A 14529-nucleotide genomic window follows, 5' to 3' on the forward strand; every position below is an offset into this window, starting at 1 on the left:
TATTTATGCAAGTTGAGTATTTGTAATCTACTATTTCTGTAAACAGCAATGATTGTCAGGAAACACGCTGCAGACTTCCATCCAGCTGCCTATGTTACAGTACACATACACAAAGTGCCTCGTGCCTCAGAGAGGCAGCATTCTCATGAATATTGCTGAGTCCACTATAAGTACACTTTAAGCGGCAGATGGGAATAGCCTGCAATGCAGGCTTCATGTTAACTTTCTGGGTATTTATTATCTGAAATACAGTAGACGCTTGTTATGGTTTACATTTGGCTCTTTTTAACACCTAATAGACTTTCTTGCTATTTTTGTTCACTCCCCCATCCCCCACGCACAGTTCACGCATGCGTACAGAGAGGCCTGCTGCAAATGGAGGTATCCGTTCAGAATCATCTTCGCACTCCAGATCTCCTTCCAGTAGCAAGGTGCGGGCGGGCAACTGGTAACTAACACATCAGGGTCCTTATAATGAATAGGCTTTTTACTAGAGATGAGCGTTCCAGATTCCAGGGATCCAGACTGCTCCGAACATCGGGATCCGAGTCCACCCGAGCTTCTTCTCGGGTGTTCCCACCAGACTCTGTTCCCATGTCTAGGACTAACGTAATCTTCCTGGTGTCAGATTCTTGCAGGACTTGGATTCTATATAAGGCCCCACTTGGCGCCATTTCACTCAATGCACGTTACTGAATGCTGTGCTATACTCTGCTGTTCAGGCTGTGTCCATCCAGAAACTGGCTGTGTGTGCAGTATAGTAACTGTATATAGTGGCACGCTGCTGTTTTCTGCACTATACTCTGCTGTATGAGCTGTGCTGTGTCATCCAGAGACTCCAGACTAATTGTGGCTGTGCAGTATAGTGACAGTGTATATAGGTGCATGCTGCACTGTACTCTGATGTTTTGGCTTTGCTGTGTCTAGAGACTCCAGACTCACAAGTGACTGTGCTCTGTATAGTTACTGTGTATAGGGGGCACGCTGCTGTATGCTGCACTGTACTCTGCTGTAAATTGTACTGTTTGGTGCGCTTTACTCTAGTGCCCTTTGTTCACATGCATTTTTGAGCCCTGTGATCCACACAGTTTGAACCGAGCTGCAAAAAAAATAAAAAATAAAAATATGTATCTATTGTTTGTACTGTTTGGTGCACTTTACCTCAAATACGCTGTGACAGTGTTTCATAGATGTGCTATAAAATGCCGTGTGTTTGTGATGCTGCTGTGTCTTTAGTAACCAGCCAGCTCGCTGCAGCCTTTGGCCAGTATCGGTGAATACAAAATTGTGAGCTGTGAGGTTGTCAAAATAACTGGAAAATAATGTTATTGTGCTTAATAATACTCTAGGGACAAAAATAAGGTCCAAATTATGTGATTTTAGTTTTTTTTTTTGTCAATTTAAAAAACAAAACAAAAACAAATCCAAAACTAGTTACGGTGGTTTGCTAAATCAAATTTCAAAGCCGGATGACGAATCAGAGCCACATCCAAATCCAGCAAAAAATGGTCCAGTGCACATATCTACTTTTTCCTTTATACATGTGTCCCACATTAATGTGTTGATTAGCAGAAACACAGAGTCAAGCAGGTAAAAAAGAAATACCTTAAGTAATTGACAAATGTCTTTTGTGGGACTTATCCGGTTTCCTTTGGCTACCTGTTACCCTGTTATTGAAGTGTAAGTTTTCAGAACTTTTCAGAACAATGCTATCTTCAGATGGCACTGATTCTCAGAGTCCTCCTTTTTCCTATGGGAGGAAGGTCCAGGGTGTGCGATGAAGGATCTGAGTGAATCCCTCCACCACGTGACATTTGGCTGTGCCCATGTGGGACCTCTAAATTGCTCTGATAATTAAGCATCCACCGCTGCAACTTGCAAAGCCGGCCCCCAATGAGGATTAGGCCCCATGGTGACTATTATATGAGTAGTAGTTGGGGAAATTATATGATTGTTTTTGTTTGTTTTTCATAAACTCTGTTTTAAATCTAATTATACGTTATTAGATGATGCCAGACATTCATCAGGCAGATCCGTATACAGCTTGTAAGATGACGCACAGCGACGCTACGGGATATTTTTGATTGTCTTTTTTTTTCTTTTTCTTTCTCTCACGCTATATAAAATACAAACACAACTGTACTCCCTCCCCCCCTTAATCATACAGCCCCACTGATTTACTGATTGCGTTTCCCACGGCTCTGCTACACGCGTACATTTTATACAAAATAAAAAAAGCTGCCGTTTGTTTATTTGGAACTGTAGATAGTAATCGTGTAATTCACTGCTGAGATGGAACAGGAATACATGCACAGATGTAAGCAGGCAGAGAGGTGAACGTGCAGCTGACACTAACCCGCATGAAAACAAATGTCGCCACAGAAAATGCAATTCATTTAATGGGATTAGGCCTTGTAAAGAAAGTTTATACTTCTGATTTGTGGCAAGAGAGAATACGGCAATGTGTTTTCTTCTGATATAATATGTTGCATTATTCAGCACCAAAAGATGCTCCAGGATTGTGCAGCAAAAGCTGCCAAGCGTCATTTTGTTATCATGCTAACGGTGTCCGGAGTAAATCACGCCGCCGATGATGTAAGTATTGATTTAATGTTAAGGTCACTTTATACCTAGAGAACGATAACTCTTAAGAAATACGTGAAATGGTTATCAGTAATTGCAGAGTGCAGGAAGATACGGTCATTTAAATATAGCATTGAGTTGTTTATATGGTAGGTAGAGAGAGATCTAAACTTACACGGGTACATTGCCTATGTAGAAGTATTATATTGACTATGCAAAAAGCTCTAGGCAGGGTTAAGAGGATATATCAGTCCTAGGCAGCAATAGAACAGCACCCCTTGTGGGCAGATGTGCACGGACAGCTTCCGTGGACACATCAATCAGAGAATTGTTCTCTTTCTGTTGTTCCTGTATCTAATGACACACGCACATACTGTCAGTGCTGTTATTCAGCAGGAATTCAGTTGCTGAACCTCTCATTAAATATGACATGATCAGGGTTCCTGAATCTGTCCTGGGACAAAATGCATTTTCCATAAGATATGTTTTATGTTAGAGTCCCCTCTGTTTGCCTTCTTTTATAAAATCTCTCTATTTATCGATCATCACTTTTATTAAGCATAGCAGTTGGAGCAGGAACGTACAGTGCATTCAGAAAGTATTCACAGCGCTTCACTTTTTCCACATTTTGTTATGCCTTATTCCAAAATGGAATAAATTATTTTTTTTTCCCTTAAAATTCTATACACAATACCCCATAATCGCAACGTGAATTTTTTGCAAATTTATTAAAAACAAAAAAACAAAGATATCACATGTACACAAGTATTCACAGCCTTTGCTCAATACTTTGTTGACGCACCTTTGGCAGCAATTACAGCCTCAAGTCTTTTTGAATATGATGCCACAAGCTCGGCACACCTTGTTTCGCCCATTCCTCTTTGCAGCACCTCTCATGCTCCATCATGTTGGATGGGAAGCGTTGCGCACAGCCATTTTCAGATCTCTCCTGAGATGTTCAATCAGATTCAAGTCTGGGCTCTGGCTGGGCCACTCAAGGACATTCACAGAGTTGTCCTGAAGCCACTCTTTTGATATATTTGATGTGTGCTTAGGGTCGTTATCCTGCCGAAAGATGAACTGTTGCCCCAGTCTGAGGTCAAGAGCGCTCTGGAGCAGGTTTTCATCCAGGATGTCTCTGTACATTGCTGCATTCATCTTTCCCTCTATCCTGACTAGTCTCCCAGTTCCTGCCACTGAAAAACATCCCCACAGCATGATGCTGCTACCACCGTGCTTCACTGTAGGGATGGTATAGGCCTGATGATGAGCGGTGCTAGTGTCCTCCTAACATGACGACTGGCATTCATGCCACAGAGTTCAATCTTTGTCTCATCAGACCAGAGAATTTTGTTTCTCATGGTCTGAAAGTCCTTCAGGTGCATTTTGGCAAACTCCAGGCGGGCTGCCATATGCTTTTTACTAAGGAGTGGCTTCCGTCTGGCAACTCTACCATACAGGCTTGATTGGTGGATTGCTGCAGAGATAGTTGTCCTTCTGGAAGGTTCTCCTCTCTCCACAGAGGAATGTTGTAGCTCTGACAGAGTGACCATCGGGTTCTTGGTCACCTCCCTGACTAGGGCACTTCTCCCCCAATTGCTCAGTTTAGATGGACGGCCATCTCTAGGAAGAGTCATGCTGGTTCCGAACTTCTTCCATTTATGGATGATGGAGGCCACCGTGCTCACTGGGACCTTCAAAGTAGCAGATATTTTCCTGTACTCTTTCCCAGATTTGTGCCTCGAGACAATCCTGTCTCGGAGGTCTACAGACAATTCCTTTGACTTCATGCTTGGTTTGTGCTCAGACATGCACTGTCAAGTGTGGGACCTTATATAGACAGGTGTGTGCCTTTCCAAATCATGTCCAATCAACTGAATTTACCACAGGTGGACTCCAATTAAGCTGTAGTAACATCTCAAGGATGATCAGTGGAAACAGGAGGCACCTGAGCTCATGGCAAAGGCTGCGAATACTTATGTACATGTGATTTCTTATTTTTTTATTTTTAATAAATTTGCAAAAATCACCCAAAAACTTTTTTCACATTGTCATTATGGGGTATTTAGTGCGAATAATTTTGAAGGATAAAATGAATTTATTCCATTTTGGGATAAGGCTGTAACATAACAAAATGTGGAAAAAGTGAAGCGCTGTGAATACTTTCAGGATGCACTGTATATGGTGTGATGTGTTTTACCAGCGGTCAGTATGACGGTGGTCAGAAGATCGACTGCGGCATCCCGATGGAGAGAATTCCAACAGGAGCTAGATAAGTAGAATTACCCTCTCCCACTCCCCCCCAACCCTCCCTTATAGCAGCCTAAGCCTCACCCACTCCCCCCCCCCCCCCCCCCCCCCCACAGTCTAAGCCTTACCCCTCCCTGGTGGTGTCTATACCTACCCCTCCCTTCCCCGCAGTCTGAACCTAACCTTCCCTCCCTGGCAGCCTGACCCTTCCTGGGGGTGCCTAAATCTACCTTCCCTAACACTAACAGTGGGCGGCATACTTACAATCGGGATTCCTGCATCGTCATTTCATCTGCTGTCGGAGTTCCAGCATCGGCACTGTGGCCGCATGTCGTGCTTCCAGCGCCGGCATTCTGACTGCTGGCATCCCTACCGCATCCAGTCTATACGCCCATCCAGTCAATAGTTGGGAGACATTCCGAAATATAAACCAAGCTTGAGGGGTAGCTTTAATTACTCCTCATTATGTAAAGGACCCCTACTGCCACATTGTTAAATTATTGGCAATTATTAACCGGGTAATTTATGAAGACCGATTTTTTTTTTTAAATTAATTTTTATTTGGCTGCTCATTGTAGCTATGGAAAATCTTCTTCCTGGCCTGGACCCTAGGTGGTAGCAGTAAGAGTGGTCCTATTACTCGCCAGACCAGTCAGCTGTCACTCAGCGCCTGTGTAAACCGGCTTCTAGCGCCCAGACGTGGGTGTCCCGTTAAGGATTCAACAAGTACGACTTAGAAAAACAATGAAATGAAACGTTAAAAATGAAAAATAAAGCTGGAAAAATACTTTGCTTTAAAAATAGAATTTTTCTTGTAGTGGGCACCACCAGCGAATGCCATCCTGAGATTCAGTTCATGATTGGCGGGCATTGGCATTACTTGTCGCACCGCTGTCCGTAATAAATAAGCTTCCACGTGCTAATTAGGAGGCACCAGGAAAATGCGCCCGCAGTTGTCGGTCGTCACCAGGAGGGGGCGATGTTACTGTAGTAGGTGCTCTTACACGGGGGGTAATTCCAAGTTGATCGCAGCAGGAATTTTGTTAGCAGTTGGGCAAAACCATGTGCACTGCAGGGGAGGCAGATATAACATGTGCAGAGAGAGTTAGATTTGGGCGTGGTGTGTTCAATCTGCAATCTAATTTGCAGTGTAAAAATGAAGCAGCCAGTATTTACCCTGCACAGAAACAAAATAACCCACCCAAATCTAACTCACTCTGCACATGTTATATCTGCCTCCCCTGCAGTGCACATGGTTTTGCCCAACTGCTAACAAAATTCCTGCTGCGATCAACTTGGAATTGCCCCCACTATAAGGTATTTTACATCAATAACAGACGTAAGAGGAGGGGTGACTTTCCAAACCTTGCGCGCATTATCGGAATACAGTGACTATTTTGAAATCAAAATTTTATTACTTTCAGATCCGTTTGGTTTCCCCTTGCGATTAGAATACTCAGAAAAACAAATCAATGAGATACAGTATATATATTATTTATATAATTTATTTATCTTTTATTGCAGTCCTTGGAGTACCTGGCTGCTATATTGTGCAGCCTAGGTCCATACATCAGTCCCTCTGCAACGGATGAATGTGTTTTTAGAATATGCCACACATTGCATTAAGTCTGAACTGGGAAGTAAGTGCAAATGGCTTCTGTCTGCGGAAAATACGGGCAGCAATTTCCCTTTAATATTTATATTTGCAATAAAATGTGTGTGACCTTTTGGTCATTTCAAGTGAAAAAGGAAAGCTTCCCAAAGGCAACAGAGATGCATTAAATAATACATTATTGAATATATTTCGGAGCCTTCTTATTGAATCCCGGTCAAAGTTCAGCTGCGAAGAGACAGAAAAATGTCTTCATAAAGTGTAATTTCTTTACCTAGCCTAAATGTCATTTAAATATGACATAAAGGTTTTAGATGGGATACTAAAAAATAGTGTGCTTACCTTGCACCCGGGGAGGACGTTTCATTAGTGTAATAAACCTGGTCCGCGCTAATGTGCTGTATCTCTGCGCTTACTGCATAATGACACGAGGAAGGGAATAAAAGTCTATTTTAAATATCCAATTAAACCTTCCAATTTTTTTTTCTTCAAGCAAAGTATACGTAACGTCTCATCAGGGCAGACAAAAATACATACATACTGTAGGTCCAGATTTATCAACCCTTGGAGAGTGATAAAGTATCAATCAGACCCTGCCATGTTACAGGCTGGGTTTGAAAAATGACAGTTAGGAGCTGATTGGTTGGTCCATTATAACTGTGCAATTTAATCACTCTCCAAGGCTTGATAAATGTGGGCCTATGGTAGTAAATCATGATACTGGGCTAATTAAATAGTTGTTCGTTTTGTTAAAAACTTAACAAAGTCTTACGTACTATGCGTTTAAAAAAAAGTACAGGTTCCTCTTGCTTAGAGAGAGTATATTATATAGTATAGTATATACAATCCGCTATGTATCGCTCCCCATCAATGACTTCAGCTTCCTGCCACATTTATGGTAAGTACAGCTATTGCAGTCATTCACTGTCTGTCATGTTATTATGTTCCCGCATTTAATAGCTGATCTATTGTTACTATGCAAGTTGTTTATCTCGCAATACGCAGACAGCTGAGTATACACATCTATGGCAGTATGTTATGCGATTGCTACAAAGTATGTACGAAAATACCACTGATGCAGTAAAGGTTACTGCAGCTCCCTGGACTAGGGATGGCCATCGATGTTTGTCAACTATCGATGGCTAACGATTGTCGATAGCTTTGACATCGATGACAGAGAGCCAATGGTTCCCTGCTATCGATGGCTGAGTACACATATATATATATATATATATATATATATATATACACACACACACACAACTTTTTTTATTCCTGGCATGGAGCTTGGCCCCACCCCCAGCTCCCGCTAAGCTCCGCTACCGATTTTTATTGGCCAGCACCTCCCAGCTGTGACCATCGAGTGGTACAAACCATCCATCATTCAATGCAGGAACGAGAGACACAGGACAGCAGACAGACAGTGTCAGGTGTTAGAATGAGAGAGAGGACGGCAGACAGACAGTGTCAGGTGTTAGAATGAGAGAGAGGACGGCAGACAGACAGTGTCAGGTGTTAGAATGAGAGAGAGGACGGCAGACAGACAGTGTCAGGTGTTAGAATGAGAGAGAGGACAGCAGACAGACCGTGTCAGGTGTTAGAATGAGAGAGAGGACGGCAGACAGACAGTGTCAGGTGTTAGAATGAGAGAGAGGACGGCAGACAGACAGTGTCAGGTGTTAGAATGAGAGAGAGGACGGCAGACAGACAGTGTCAAGTGTTGGAATGAGAGAGAGGACGGCAGACATCCAGTGTCAGGTGTTAGAATGAGACAGAGGACGGCAGACAGACAGTGTCAGGTGTTAGAAAGAGAGGACGGCAGACAGACAGTGTCAGGTGTTAGAAAGAGAGGACGGCAGACAGACAGTGTCAGGTGTTAGAATGAGAGAGAGGACAGCAGACAGACCGTGTCAGGTGTTAGAATGAGAGAGAGGACGGCAGACAGACAGTGTCAGGTGTTAGAAAGAGAGGACGGCAGACAGACAGTGTCAGGTGTTAGAATGAGAGAGAGGACAGCAGACAGACAGTGTCAGGTGTTAGAATGAGAGAGAGGACGGCAGACAGACAGTGTCAGGTGTTAGAATGAGAGAGAGGACGGCAGACAGACAGTGTCAGGTGTTAGAATGAGAGAGAGGACGGCAGACAGACAGTGTCAGGTGTTAGAAAGAGAGGATGGCAGACAGCCAGTGTCAGGTGTTAGAATGAGAGAGAGGACGGCAGACAGACAGTGTCAGGTGTTGGAATGAGAGAGAGGACGGCAGACAGACAGTGTCAGGTGTTAGAAAGAGAGGACGGCAGACAGACAGTGTCAGGTGTTAGAATGAGAGAGAGGACGGCAGACAGCCAGTGTCAGGTGTTAGAATGAGAGAGAGGACGGCAGACAGACAGTGTCAGGTGTTAGAATGAGAGAGAGGACGGCAGACAGACAGTGTCAGGTGTTAGAATGAGAGAGAGGACGGCAGACAGACAGTGTCAGGTGTTAGAATGAGAGAGAGGACGGCAGACAGACAGTGTCAGGTGTTAGAAAGAGAGGATGGCAGACAGCCAGTGTCAGGTGTTAGAATGAGAGAGAGGACGGCAGACAGACAGTGTCAGGTGTTAGAAAGAGAGGACGGCAGACAGCCAGTGTCAGGTGTTAGAATGAGAGAGAGGACGGCAGACAGACAGTGTCAGGTGTTGGAATGAGAGAGAGGACGGCAGACAGACAGTGTCAGGTGTTAGAAAGAGAGGATGGCAGACAGCCAGTGTCAGGTGTTAGAATGAGAGAGAGGACGGCAGACAGACCGTGTCAGGTGTTAGAATGAGAGAGAGGACGGCAGACAGACAGTGTCAGGTGTTAGAAAGAGAGGACGGCAGACAGACAGTGTCAGGTGTTAGAAAGAGAGGACGGCAGACAGACAGTGTCAGGTGTTAGAATGAGAGAGAGGACGACAGACAGTGTCAGGTGTTGGAATGAGAGAGAGGACGGCAGACAGACAGTGTCAGGTGTTAGAATGAGACAGATGACGGCAGACAATGCAGGAACGAGAGACACAGGTCAGCAGACAGACAGTGTGAGGTGTTAGTATGAGAGAGAGGACGGCAGACAGACAGACAGTGTCAGGTGTTAGAAAGAGAGGACAGCAGACAGACAGTGTCAGGTGTTAGAATGAGAGAGAGGACGGCAGACAGACAGTGTCAGGTGTTAGAATGAGAGAGAGGACGGCAGACAGACAGTGTCAGGTGTTAGAATGAGAGAGAGGACGGCAGACAGACAGTGTCAGGTGTTAGAATGAGAGAGAGGACGGCAGACAGTGTCAGGTGTTAGAATGAGAGAGAGGACGGCAGACAGACAGTGTCAGGTGTTAGAATGAGAGAGAGGATGGCAGACAGACAGTGTCAGGTGTTAGAAAGAGAGGACGGCAGACAGCCAGTGTCAGGTGTTAGAATGAGAGAGAGGACGGCAGACAGACAGTGTCAGGTGTTAGAATGAGAGAGAGGACGGCAGACAGACAGTGTCAGGTGTTAGAATGAGAGAGAGGACAGCAGACAGACAGTGTCAGGTGTTAGAATGAGAGAGAGGACGGCAGACAGACAGTGTCAGGTGTTAGAAAGAGAGGATGGCAGACAGCCAGTGTCAGGTGTTAGAATGAGAGCGAGGGCGGCAGACAGACAGTGTCAGGTGTTAGAATGAGAGAGAGGACGGCAGACAGACAGTGTCAGGTGTTAGAAAGAGAGGACGGCAGACAGCCAGTGTCAGGTGTTAGAATGAGAGAGAGGACGGCAGACAGACAGTGTCAGGTGTTGGAATGAGAGAGAGGACGGCAGACAGACAGTGTCAGGTGTTAGAAAGAGAGGATGGCAGACAGCCAGTGTCAGGTGTTAGAATGAGAGAGAGGACGGCAGACAGACCGTGTCAGGTGTTAGAATGAGAGAGAGGACGGCAGACAGACAGTGTCAGGTGTTAGAAAGAGAGGACGGCAGACAGACAGTGTCAGGTGTTAGAAAGAGAGGACGGCAGACAGACAGTGTCAGGTGTTAGAATGAGAGAGAGGACGGCAGACAGACAGTGTCAGGTGTTAGAATGAGAGAGAGGACGGCAGACAGACAGTGTCAGGTGTTAGAATGAGAGAGAGGACGGCAGACAGACAGTGTCAGGTGTTAGAATGAGAGAGAGGACGGCAGACAGACAGTGTCAGGTGTTAGAATGAGAGAGAGGACGGCAGACAGACAGTGTCAGGTGTTAGAAAGAGAGGATGGCAGACAGCCAGTGTCAGGTGTTAGAATGAGAGAGAGGACGGCAGACAGACAGTGTCAGGTGTTAGAATGAGAGAGAGGACGGCAGACAGACAGTGTCAGGTGTTAGAATGAGAGAGAGGATGGCAGACAGACAGTGTCAGGTGTTAGAAAGAGAGGACGGCAGACAGCCAGTGTCAGGTGTTAGAATGAGAGAGAGGACGGCAGACAGACAGTGTCAGGTGTTAGAATGAGAGAGAGGACGGCAGACAGACAGTGTCAGGTGTTAGAATGAGAGAGAGGACAGCAGACAGACAGTGTCAGGTGTTAGAATGAGAGAGAGGACGGCAGACAGACAGTGTCAGGTGTTAGAAAGAGAGGACAGCAGACAGACAGTGTCAGGTGTTAGAATGAGAGAGAGGACGGCAGACAGACAGTGTCAGGTGTTGGAATGAGAGAGAGGACGGCAGACAGACAGTGTCAGGTGTTAGAATGAGACAGAGGACGGCAGACAATGCAGGAACGAGAGACACAGGTCAGCAGACAGACAGTGTCAGGTGTTAGAATGAGAGAGAGGACGGCAGACAGACAGACAGTGTCAGGTGTTAGAAAGAGAGGACAGCAGACAGACAGTGTCAGGTGTTAGAATGAGAGAGAGGACGGCAGACAGACAGTGTCAGGTGTTAGAAAGAGAGGACGGCAGACAGACAGTGTCAGGTGTTAGAATGAGAGAGAGGACGGCAGACAGACAGTGTCAGGTGTTAGAATGAGAGAGAGGACGGCAGACAGCCAGTGTCAGGTGTTAGAATGAGAAAGAGGACGGCAGACAGACAGTGTCAGGTGTTAGAATGAGAGAGAGGACGGCAGACAGACAGTGTCAGGTGTTAGAAAGAGAGGATGGCAGACAGCCAGTGTCAGGTGTTAGAATGAGAGAGAGGACGGCAGACAGACCGTGTCAGGTGTTAGAATGAGAGAGAGGACGGCAGACAGACAGTGTCAGGTGTTAGAAAGAGAGGACGGCAGACAGCCAGTGTCAGGTGTTAGAATGAGAGAGAGGACGGCAGACAGACAGTGTCAGCTGTTAGAAAGAGAGGATGGCAGACAGCCAGTGTCAGGTGTTAGAATGAGAGAGAGGACGGCAGACAGACCGTGTCAGGTGTTAGAATGAGAGAGAGGACGGCAGACAGACAGTGTCAGGTGTTAGAAAGAGAGGACGGCAGACAGCCAGTGTCAGGTGTTAGAAAGAGAGGACGGCAGACAGACAGTGTCAGGTGTTAGAATGAGAGAGAGGACGGCAGACAGACAGTGTCAGGTGTTGGAATGAGAGAGAGGACGGCAGACAGACAGTGTCAGGTGTTGGAATGAGAGAGAGGACGGCAGACAGACAGTGTCAGGTGTTAGAATGAGACAGATGACGGCAGACAATGCAGGAACGAGAGACACAGGTCAGCAGACAGACAGTGTGAGGTGTTAGTATGAGAGAGAGGACGGCAGACAGACAGACAGTGTCAGGTGTTAGAAAGAGAGGACAGCAGACAGACAGTGTCAGGTGTTAGAATGAGAGAGAGGACGGCAGACAGACAGTGTCAGGTGTTAGAATGAGAGAGAGGACGGCAGACAGACAGTGTCAGCTGTTAGAATGAGAGAGAGGACGGCAGACAGACAGTGTCAGGTGTTAGAATGAGAGAGAGAACAGCAGACAGACAGTGTCAGGTGTTAGAATGAGAGAGAGGACAGCAGACAGACAGTGTCAGGTGTTAGAATGAGAGAGAGGACGGCAGACAGACAGTGTCAGCTGTTAGAATGAGAGAGAGGACGGCAGACAGACAGTGTCAGGTGTTAGAATGAGAGAGAGAACAGCAGACAGACAGTGTCAGGTGTTAGAATGAGAGAGAGGACGGCAGACAGCCAGTGTCAGGTGTTGGAATGAGAGAGAGGACGGCAGACAGAGTGTCAGGTGTTAGAATGAGAGAGAGGACGGCAGACAGACAGACAGTGTCAGGTGTTAGAGAGAGAGGACGGCAGACAGACAGTGTCAGGTGTTGGAATGAGAGAGAGGACGGCAGACAGACAGTGTCAGGTGTTGGAATGAGAGAGAGGACGGCAGACAGACAGACAGTGTCAGGTGTTAGAAAGAGAGGACAGCAGACAGACAGTGTCAGGTGTTAGAATGAGAGAGAGGACGGCAGACAGACAGTGTCAGGTGTTAGAATGAGAGAGAGGACGGCAGACAGCCAGTGTCAGGTGTTAGAATGAGAGAGAGGACGGCAGACAGACAGTGTCAGGTGTTAGAATGAGAGAGAGGACGGCAAACAGACAGTGTCAGGTGTTAGAATGAGAGAGAGGACGGCAGACAGACAGTGTCAGGTGTTGGAACGAGAGACACAGGTCAGCAGACAGACAGTGTCAGGTGTTAGAATGAGAGAGAGGACGGCAGACAGACAGTGTCAGGTGTTAGAAAGAGAGGACAGCAGACAGACAGTGTCAGGTGTTAGAATGAGAGAGAGGACGGCAGACAGACAGTGTCAGGTGTTAGAATGAGAGAGAGGACGGCAGACAGCCAGTGTCAGGTGTTAGAATGAGAGAGAGGACGGCAGACAGACAGTGTCAGGTGTTAGAATGAGAGAGAGGACGGCAGACAGACAGTGTCAGGTGTTAGAAAGAGAGGATGGCAGACAGCCAGTGTCAGGTGTTAGAATGAGAGAGAGGACGGCAGACAGACCGTGTCAGGTGTTAGAATGAGAGAGAGGACGGCAGACAGACAGTGTCAGGTGTTAGAAAGAGAGGACGGCAGACAGCCAGTGTCAGGTGTTAGAATGAGAGAGAGGACGGCAGACAGACAGTGTCAGGTGTTAGAATGAGAGAGAGGACGGCAGACAGACAGTGTCAGGTGTTAGAAAGAGAGGACGGCAGACAGCCAGTGTCAGGTGTTAGAATGAGAGAGAGGACGGCAGACAGACAGTGTCAGGTGTTAGAATGAGAGAGAGGACGGCAGACAATGCAGGAACGAGAGACACAGGTCAGCAGACAGACAGTGTCAGGTGTTAGAATGAGAGAGAGGACGGCAGACAGACAGACAGTGTCAGGTGTTAGAAAGAGAGGACAGCAGACAGACAGTGTCAGGTGTTAGAATGAGAGAGAGGACGGCAGACAGACAGTGTCAGGTGTTAGAATGAGAGAGAGGACGGCAGACAGACAGTGTCAGGTGTTAGAATGAGAGAGAGGACGGCAGACAGCCAGTGTCAGGTGTTAGAATATGAGAGAGGACGGCAGACAGCCAGTGTCAGGTGTTAGAATGAGAGAGAGGACGGCAGACAGACAGTGTCAGGTGTTAGAATGAGAGAGAGGACGGCAGACAGACAGTGTCAGGTGTTAGAAAGAGAGGATGGCAGACAGCCAGTGTCAGGTGTTAGAATGAGAGAGAGGACGGCAGACAGACCGTGTCAGGTGTTAGAATGAGAGAGAGGACGGCAGACAGACAGTGTCAGGTGTTAGAAAGAGAGGACGGCAGACAGCCAGTGTCAGGTGTTAGAATGAGAGAGAGGACGGCAGACAGACAGTGTCAGGTGTTAGAATGAGAGAGAGGACGGCAGACAGACAGTGTCAGGTGTTAGAAAGAGAGGATGGCAGACAGCCAGTGTCAGGTGTTAGAATGAGAGAGAGGACGGCAGACAGACAGTGTCAGGTGTTAGAATGAGAGAGAGGACGGCAGACAGACAGTGTCAGGTGTTAGAAAGAGAGGATGGCAGACAGCCAGTGTCAGGTGTTAGAATGAGAGAGAGGATGGCAGACAGACCGTGTCAGGTGTTAGAATGAGAGAGAGGACGGCAGACAGACAGTGTCAGGTGTTAGAAAGAGAGGACGGCAGC

At 46.6% G+C, this 14529-nt stretch overlaps 1 protein-coding gene across 7 annotated transcripts in view; it reads left to right on the forward strand.

Annotated features, from left to right (window-relative positions):
- The window catches only part of DIAPH2 (diaphanous related formin 2), a 1435719-nt gene that overhangs the window by 1276595 nt on the left and 144595 nt on the right, over window positions 1-14529 (forward strand). For 4 of the 7 annotated variants that reach the window (XM_063938356.1, XM_063938358.1, XM_063938359.1 and 1 more), the window contains one exon: window positions 344-662. The exons of 2 other annotated variants lie outside the window; for them this stretch is intronic. In XM_063938356.1, coding sequence (XP_063794426.1) covers window positions 344-456 — 113 coding nt within the window. In that variant the 3' untranslated portion in view covers window positions 457-662. Of the gene's footprint in view, window positions 1-343; window positions 664-14529 lie in introns of those variants that run through there. One more of the 7 variants, XM_063938357.1, reaches the window with a different exon arrangement.

Source organism: Pseudophryne corroboree, chromosome 8 (genome assembly GCF_028390025.1).
Source record: "Pseudophryne corroboree isolate aPseCor3 chromosome 8, aPseCor3.hap2, whole genome shotgun sequence".
In the NCBI taxonomy this organism is placed as follows: Eukaryota; Metazoa; Chordata; class Amphibia; order Anura; family Myobatrachidae; genus Pseudophryne; species Pseudophryne corroboree.